At 41.6% G+C, this 9365-nt stretch overlaps 1 protein-coding gene across 1 annotated transcript in view; it reads left to right on the top strand.

Annotated features, from left to right (window-relative positions):
- Positions 1 to 9359, top strand: part of LOC122544090 (NACHT, LRR and PYD domains-containing protein 9-like) — a 14202-nt gene extending 4843 nt beyond the window's left edge. The window contains exons 2-6 of the mRNA XM_043683113.1: positions 1059 to 2757; positions 4094 to 4180; positions 4440 to 4631; positions 5506 to 5599; positions 8775 to 9359. Of these exons, the coding sequence (XP_043539048.1) occupies positions 1059 to 2757; positions 4094 to 4180; positions 4440 to 4631; positions 5506 to 5593 (2066 nt within the window). The 3' untranslated portion in view covers positions 5594 to 5599; positions 8775 to 9359. The remainder of the gene's footprint in view (positions 1 to 1058; positions 2758 to 4093; positions 4181 to 4439; positions 4632 to 5505; positions 5600 to 8774) is intronic.
- The last annotated feature ends 6 nt before the right edge of the window (positions 9360 to 9365 follow it).

Genomic DNA, 9365 nt, shown 5'->3' with positions numbered 1-9365 from the left:
AGGCGCCCAGTCTCTCCAATGTAGAGGAGACCGCATCGGGAGCAACGGATACAATCAATGATATTAGTGGATGCGCAGGTAAAACTTTGGTGGATGTGGAAAGCTCCTTTGGGGCCTTGGATGGAGGTGAGGGAGGAGGTGTGGGCGCTGGTTTTACAGTTCCTGCGGTGGCAGGGGAAAGTGCCAGGATGGGAGGGTGGGTCGTAGGGGGGCGTGGACCTGACCAGGTAGTCACGGAGGGAACGGTCTTTGCGGAAGGCGGAGAGGGTTGGGGAGGGAAATATATCCCTGGTGGTGGGGTCTGTTTGGAGGTGGCGCAAATGTCGGCGGATGATTTGGTTTATGCAAAGGTTGGTAGGGTGGAAGGTGAGCACCAGGGGCGTTCTCACCTTCTACCCTACCACAGTGTTAAATCTTTGGGAATAAATACATCGCCCAGGTTAATAAACAAAGGAACTAGCAAACGGGAGGCAAGAGCATCCAATAGAAAACTCGACTAATCACAACTTCTGCAGAATATTCCAAAGGAGGCTGTGACAGAGCAGGTAACTTTGTCATGGGAGGTGTTTGAAATTGATGAGGAAGGCGTGTTGAATGAACTGATGATTGTTAACATGAACAAGGCATCACGACCTGGTGAAGTCCATCCCGACATACTGAATGTAGTGAGAGTGAGAACTGAAGGGACACTGGCCGTAATCATTCAGCCTTCCTGGAGGCAGGGCAAGGGCCAGAGGGCTGGAGAATAACAAACTTTACAGCCTTGCTCAAGAAAGGTTTTCAGGATAAAGGCAGCAGTTAGAGGCTGGGGTTCTGGATCACAAGCCCAGTAAGATTACCACTACCTGCTTCTGTGAAAAAATTAGATCAAATCAGTTGATCAATATAACACAAGTTTCACAATTACAGAGATCGGCACAAAAGCAATTGCAACGTGGGAATTTCTTTGCGAAAGATATTTCTGTAATTTGTCAGTTTGCATTTTGTTCATAGTATCATTCTGATAAATATTAGCAATATGAATGGTGATGGTAAACTTGCTGAACATTTTAATTTAGATATAAAACGGCAGCACAAAGATTACCTTCGCAAAAAGAACGAGAATCTAACAATCACAGGAGAAAACAGAAGAATTCGGAGATTTCCACTGAGGGAAAGATACACCAAAGTAACTATTGTTCCTTCACTGGGTGAGCAGGAACACACAGACAATACACTGAAGACCAGGAGTACGGCAGGTGGAGAAATCTGGAGGAAAGCTGAGCAAAATTATCGGGAAGAAATACCGTTAGATAGGTTACTGAGAAAACATTGTAATCAGACGGGAGGCACTGGGACCACTCTCATCATTGGACCATCAGGTTTTGGGAAAAGTACCATAATACAGAAAATAATACATGGCTGGGCAGCAGGTGAAATGTACCGAGAGATTGACGTGATCTTTCCATTTAAAGTTCAGAAATTGAATTCCATCGATGGGGAAACCTGCTTAAATGAACTGATATTAGATTTCTTTCCCAATTTCACAAACTACTTAGAGTTTCTGTGGAACAAACCAGAGAAAATACTGTTCATATTCGATGACTTGGATCTTTTCCAGAAACCCATCGATATCACTGAGGTGCCAAGTGCCAATGGTGATGGATCTCAGAGTTTCGGGCCTGAACATTTGTGTGAAATCTCCCACATTGTGTGCAGTCTGATAAAAGGGCAGTTGCTGAAAGGCTGCTCAGTGTTGGGAACGAGTTCCCCATGGAAACTGCAGACTCTTGAGAAAGTCGGATTAAATCGAGTTGTCGATATCCTGGGCTTCAGTGCAGACACGATGAAAGAATATTCTCATCGCTGCTCTGCAGCTGGACAGTTTGCTTCAGATTTTATTGATCAGGATGAGAAATTATACGCCATGTGCCATAATCCTCGCTTCTGCTCGGTTCTATGTTCAATACTGGAAGCCCAGCAGAAAGAAGGAGCCCAGATACCAGCATTCACAACCTGTACAAGGGTGTTCCTCACTTATGTCACTTGTCTTTTGAAGAAATGTTTTTATGATGATGTCAATGCTCACAATGTCCTTCTGAAATTGGGTAGCTTAGCCTACTGGGGAATTTGCAATAAAACCAATGTGTTTAATAGTGGCCAATTCAAACAGCACAAGCTCCCTATTTCCAACTGGATCTCGGGATTTATGATAGAAATTCAAGACAATGATGGTATTAGCTACGTGTTCACTCACCCCATTTTGAAGGATTTTGTTGCTGCCCTGTTTAAATGTCAAAGTACACCAGCTGACCAAGTGAAAAAAATACTTACTGAATGGTACAGCTGCACGGACGACAGGTTTAAATTTGTTTCCCGTTTCTTCATTGGCCTCTCATCACCAAATTCATTGAAACAGGTTGGGTTTTACTGGGGAGAACTACAGTCTGAAACAGCTTCAAATGTATCAGACTGGCTGAAAGAAAAATTCAACAGTTATGTGCAGAACCTGGAAAGTGAGAGAAACCAAAAAGGTCTCCTTGAAATATTGCATTGTCTCCTTGAATTTGGTGATGCCATGCTGCTAAAAGATGTCTTAACTCCAATGAAGACATTACGATTCACAAAGTGCCCTCATAAAACCTTTGACTGTACGGTTCTGTCAAAAGCTTTAATGATGGTTCAGGAGATTGAGGAGCTGGATCTGGACGGTTGTGGGATAGGAAATGAGGGCATCCACCAGCTGGAGTCAGTGTTACATAAATGCGAGGTACTCAGGTAATGCAACACCGTTATTTAATAACGTTGTAACATCATAACGGGATGCAGCAGTATCTGGGGCAATATCTATAAATAACTCATGTTACATTAATCAAGGACAGGATCTTGTCAAACCATTCATGAAATCATGATGACATGAAATCGCTAAACATAATCAAACCATCGGTATAATACCACCTCATGCAATGATTTGTCAGTAAACAGATCTTAAGAATAGAAAATCTGACTACACATTGAAAAGACCTTTTGCTTCTTTGATTTAATCACTCAAATTGTCTCCCCTTTTGCACATTGCCCATATCTGTAGAGTTATAGAGGCGGACAATAAAATACTACTGTATATGGAAGATGTGCATCTGTGATGCCAAAGTGTACAACACTGTTCCCAGCGATGCTGGGTAATGTGATGAGAATAATGAGGGGGTTGTTTATGGGATAGTTTTATCCACACACTTTGTGATTAGAAAATAGCACCCGATGGCATTATTTGGTCAGACATGACAAGACTTTGATTACCTTGTTGGTCATGTTTGAACAGTCATCAGAACAGGAGAAGGCCATTCGGCCCCTTGAGGCTGTTCTGCCATTCAAAGGCTGATCCGTGTCCTAACTCCACATAGCTGCCTTTGGCCCATATTCATTAGAACCTTTGTTCAACAAACAGATACCTAACTCCAATTTAAAATCAACAACTAATCCACTGCCATCCGTGGAACAATGTTACAAAACTCTCCCAACCTTTGTGTGTAGAAGTGATTCCTCACGTCTTTCTTAAACAGTCTGGGTCCTAATTCTCAGATTATGTCTAGCTCTAGAATACTCTATCAGCGGAAATCGTATACTGGAATTCTTTTTTTTCCCTGAGCACCAACCTCTCGGCCATTAACACATCTGAAAAGAAGCGAGACTCCGAATAAAATGCCGCGGTAAAACCCAACTAAACCTTCCCTTCATACCATTAAAAACCCATCAAGATTGCTTGCTGTTCCCTTTTACTCTGTAACTTGGTTTTGAAGATTCTTCTGTCCTTTCAGTGCAATTAACTTTGTTCAGCCATCCATTCTGGTGCGCATTATGCATCTAATTTTTCTTAAGTGTCATACATTCTACTTCCAGACATCAGAAATACAATTGAGTGAAGGATCTGTACCCTCTGACGCTCAGTAATATTTTCATACCAAAACAAATAGATACAAGCCTTAAAACTAAATCAAATTTCACTTCACTCTTTCCTATCGTGTATCTCCAAACCACCAGTAACACAATAGACCTGTGAACATTTCCAATCCTACTAATTTTTCCCTATGTGTTATTTCTTTTTATTTTTTGTCAGACTCAACATGAATAACCTGGGTGATTTGGGAGTGACACATCTCTCTGCCATTCTAAAGTATTTATATTGCAAAATAGAGACATTGTCGTAAGTAATTACTATATCAAGCAATACAAGTTATTTATCTACACAAATTTTAATGTACATGTTAGTAATTATCAGCAAATGCTACACTTCCATTTCTAGTATTCTGGTACTAATTTAGACATAAGAACAGCTGATAAAACAACAATTACAATTAACTTGGAAGTTTAATGTGATTCCTTGCAAGTTTGTCTTTATTTTGACATTTTCATCTCTGAATGTTACTGGGAATGTAATTTGTGTTTTCCTTCAATCAATACAGCTTAAAATCCAATAATCTCACAGATGGCTGTGTGGAAATCTTAACCTCTGCTCTTCGTGAAAATACTGTGTTGTTAAAACTGGACATCAGCAATGATGATCTGAATGGTGACCATGCCAACAGGCTGACAGATCAATCTGTTCCTGCACTATCCCAGTTCATTCAGAATTGCACACGAATGACTGAAATCAAGTGAGTTTGTAATGTAAATGTTCTTCTTCCATAATTTATGTGCTCTGATTTGTGGAATAAACACAGATCGAAGAGAACCACAACAGTGAAGAAACAAGCCATTCGGCCCAACAAGTCCACACCAAACCTCCAAAGAGTATCCCACCCAGACCCATTTTCTTACCATATTGCTGTGCATTTAGCACTGACTATTGAACCTAACCTACATATCCCGGAACACTATGGGTGATTTAGCATGGCCAATTCACTCAAACCTGGAATGTGGGAGGAAGCCGAAGTACCTGGAGCACAGCGACATAGACACAAGGAGAATGTGACAGTCGCCGAGGCTGGAATCGAACCCGTGCCTCTGGTGCTATGAGGTAGCAGTGCTCACCACTGAGCCACTGTGCTGTCCTGATGATTTGATTTTTAGTAAATGTATCGCCTCCGACAACAGTAACTGAAGGGTACCAGGTATTTTGCAGGCCTAACATAAAGGCCGAGAACATTTTCTCAGACGTCTATGTTAACGCAAACAGTTTTCCACCAAGACACACAGAATACTGATTTAAACTTAATTTTTGATCCTTCGCAAGTATATGATCGGTCTCACAAATAGTTACCCTGCCAAATGTGACGAAATTTGATTGGGATATCTGGGCAGCATTAACAAGTTGGAGAGAAATGTCTGTTTCCATGTTGTATAAATCAAGATTCTAAATCACAATTAGGAAATCTCAATAGCTGTATACTCACCAGCTGGATATCTCTCTTTGATAAATACAACAGTACTAAAAAGTGCAGTAAATAAAATCAGTTTAAAAAGTTATATCTTTAAGCATCATCAATGTAAGAAGCTACTCTTTATTGATTATTGCAATTTATTTTTCAGCTTGAAGAATAATCTATTCTCTGGGGAAGGACTGAAAAGATTTAAGTGGGTTCATCCATCAAGTGATTTAACTGTAATAACAGAGTGAAAGAGGGTGAATAAATTATTTTCTCATGATTTGGTCCGCATTGTGGGGGATGCTCATTAGAATCAGTCCAGTTACGGAAGTGCATTTTGGGACTTGTACCACAGACTAGAAATAGCGTCTGTGTGTGTCAAGGGAAGAGATACAAAATCAACCATCTCACTGCCTCCTTTCTCAGTCCCTGGATCCCGAAGAGTCCCGACAGAAATCCATCAAATCTGTTGCCCCTTTTAAAATGTCGATACACTGTCCTCACTGTTCAATAATCCACTTCCTGTCTTTGTGGAAAATAATTCCAACTTGGTGTTCACTTGACTGAGCACTTGTGTTCATTCAGGAAACATGACAATAACAGCCCAATCGTGTCACATTGTCATTCTCCATCCCACCCTCACTCTGATCTGTCTGATCACAGTCTTCGAAGGCTCAAACACATGTGACGTTTTATTTTCAGCTCTTTGCAATGTGTTGGGGTGACATTGAGGGCCAGCATTTTATCATGTGGTAGTTCCTCCTACGGGGGCAACTGGGGCTGGTAAACCTTCCACTGTACGACAGAGGCACTGGGAGCTCTTTTGGGAGTGGTTGTGATCCTTTCTTTGAGCCATGAGACCTGGGGTCCAGACCCATCTGCTCTAGCTTGTGTAATAACATCTCTGATCAGCATGACTGAAAAGTTGTGGATAAAAGAACCAAGGGGCACAGCCACTGGTTAGCAGCATGATATTGTGAGGAGTTAAAATGTGAGCTGTCTGTGACAAAAGACCTTATTCTCCAATTTTTGTTTCAGGGACAAGAATATTAAGACAAGTGCTAAGTCCAGAAATGAACTGGATGTATTCCCTAGGAGGGAGGGGCTTACTGGCTGGCATTTTCAAAGACCAGCAATTATCATAGAGTAACAGAGATGTACAGCATGGAAACAGTCCCTTCCACCCAACTCGTCCATGGTGACAAGATATTCCAAGCTAATCAAGTGCCCTTTGCCAGCACTTGGCCCATGCCCCTCTAAACCTTTCCTGTTCATATAGCCTTCCAGATGCCTTTTAAATAATGCAAATGTATCAGCCTCCACCACATCCTTTGGCAGCTCATTCCATACACGTACCACCCTCTGCGTGTAAAAGTTGCCCCTTAGGTCCCTTCTATACCTTTCCCCTCTCACTCTAAACCTATGCCCTGTAGTTCTGAACCACACTCTCACACCAGGGAAAAGACCACTTTTCCTATCCATGCCCCCCTATGAACCTCTATAAGGTCACCCCTCAGCCTCTGACTCTCCAGGGAAAACAGCCCCAGCCTGTTCAGCCTCTCCCTGTAGCTCAAATGCTCTAACCCTGGCAACATCCTTGTAAATCTTTTCTGAACTCTTTCAAGTTTCACAACATCTTTCCGATAGGAAGGAGACCAGAATTGCACACAATATTCGAACAGTGGTCTGTACATCCTGTACAGTCACAAGATGACCTCCTAACTCCTATACTCAATACTCTGACCAATAAAGGAAAGCATACCAAACGCCTTCTTCACTATCCTTTCAACCTGCGACTCCACTTTCAAGGAGCTATGAACCTGATAGTGACAACAGTAAGACTGTATAACCAAATAATTTTATAAACCCTCACATCAGCTGAACAGCAAAACAGCTTCAGGATCTGTTTGGAAAATGCAAATTCAGTGTGTTCAGCTAAAACAGGAATGCAATCAGCTCTGCAAGCCTTGAAACAAGAATTTGTAGTCTACATTTAGAACCCTGACTTGCACATGAGTATCATGTGGTCAGCCTGCATGCTTTCTGGTGAAGAGTTTCATAAAAGGTACAGTGCTATTGTCAGTAATCTTAGTACTCATGTGGTAAGTTCACAATAATATATGTATAATTTAAAGATTTAATTAGACTATGCTACATTTGTTAGGCTAACTATTTTTGTTTGGACTTTACTAATGCTTTGTGGTTCACCCCTAACTCTTTCCTGTATGAACAATTACTTATATTGCACAATTTTCTAATACACCAACTTGCATGAGAACTGCGTTATCGAACTACCTGTAAAGGAAAGCATTTATTTGGAAGCACTAGCTTTCAGAGCACTGCTCCTTCACCCAGTAACTGTGGAGCCGGACCATAAGACAATTTCTAACAAAAAAAGATGAGTGTCATGACGAATACTTCCAAACAAACCTGTTGGACTATAACCTGGCATTGCATGTTTTAACTTTGTCCACCAACCCTAGTCCAACACCAGCTCCTCCCAATGTGTGAGCAGAGCAAAACTGCATATTCCTCCACTGGTAGTTTTTGTCCACACCTGGAGGATTTGCAACACATGCCTATCGGTTACTCCAGTCCACATGGGGAACACACCCACAATCGCAGTCACTGCGGCTGACTCCATGGTGTTGCCTGTTTGTTTTGTTTGATTCGATTAATTGTGTTGTTTCAGATGAAATTCATACCAGTGGTGGGGCAAAAGCAGGAGGGTTAGATATATCATAGTTTCAAGTGTCACTTGTACTGGAGGGACGTGCTGACCCCTATTATAAATGTAAGTGAGTGAGAGGCTGAGATGGTCAGCTCAAGTTGAAGTGAAGCATATCATTAAGCAGAGGGCCTCAGTCATTACTTGTATTGTGGGATCGAGTTATTCACAGGTTTGTTCGAATTGATGTCACTGCCTGGTCTGAAACTGTCTCCTCATTTAGAATATGGGGTCCCTGGGTTGTAATGATGAGACTCCAAGTGGCTGTTGTCATTCGTCCCGTAGAAACAGATTTAGCAGGTGCACAGGGGGATTTAATTTTCTCAGTAAACACCGTTGTAATAGTGTCTTCTGCAATCTGATGTATCAAACATAACAACCTACTTAAGTCCATGCATTGCTCAATCATAATTATTACCAACTGTAATTACAAATGGTTGACTCTTGGGAGAATTGAAGCATCTATAAACACAGGTTTCTCCATTAACCAGAGGCTTAGAGCTAACATAGAATTATCTCATCCACATAAAATGGGACAGTCAGTTATTCTGTTGATAAAAACAACTTACTACCCGATTCTTGCTGCCTTTGGTATTCCTGGTGAGCATTTCGAATTCACTGTTGCCAGTATCATGACTAATGCTAATTAATAGATTTTTTTAACAAGGTATTTCAGTAATTGTGTTTTTTTTTAAATTCTACAGCAAACCTGATGACGATCGTGATTCTTTTCAAAGGAAACTGTGGCCTTTCCAAGTGTATCTCTGTCTACATGGTAGCCATGGCAACAGCAGATCTATTGGTGATGCTCATCAACGTGATGCTATATCACATTTTCACCTTTCATTTTCCATTTTCATTATTGGCCTTAACTCCCATTTGCAAGCTAATTTTATATTTAACCACCGTCACCATTGACTTGTCCGTTTGGTTCACCGTCAGCTTCACATTTGACAGGTTTGTAATTATCTGCTGCCAAAAGCTTAGAACAAGCCATTGCACCCAGAAAACTGCAGTGACCGTTACAGTATCATTCTGTGTCATGATGGGGATAAAGAACATTCCATTTCTCTTTGCATTTGAACCTCAGCAAATCATCAATAAGATGCAGTGGGGTTGCAGGACAAGGGAAAGCTTCTTCTCTTCACCACCAGGGGCAGCCTACGCCTGGTTTCATGTTGCCTGGGTTGTCTGCCTTCCCTTCACATTCATCATACTGTTTAACTCTCTGACAATCAGACGCATCTTGGTCGGCAGCAGAGCCCGCAGTGGACTGAGAGGGACACGTGGGAAGA

This window comes from Chiloscyllium plagiosum, chromosome 46 (assembly GCF_004010195.1).
Source record: "Chiloscyllium plagiosum isolate BGI_BamShark_2017 chromosome 46, ASM401019v2, whole genome shotgun sequence".
NCBI lineage: Eukaryota > Metazoa > Chordata > Chondrichthyes > Orectolobiformes > Hemiscylliidae > Chiloscyllium > Chiloscyllium plagiosum.
Note: the sequence above shows the minus strand (reverse complement) of the source record. Positions and strands in the feature narration are given on the sequence as shown.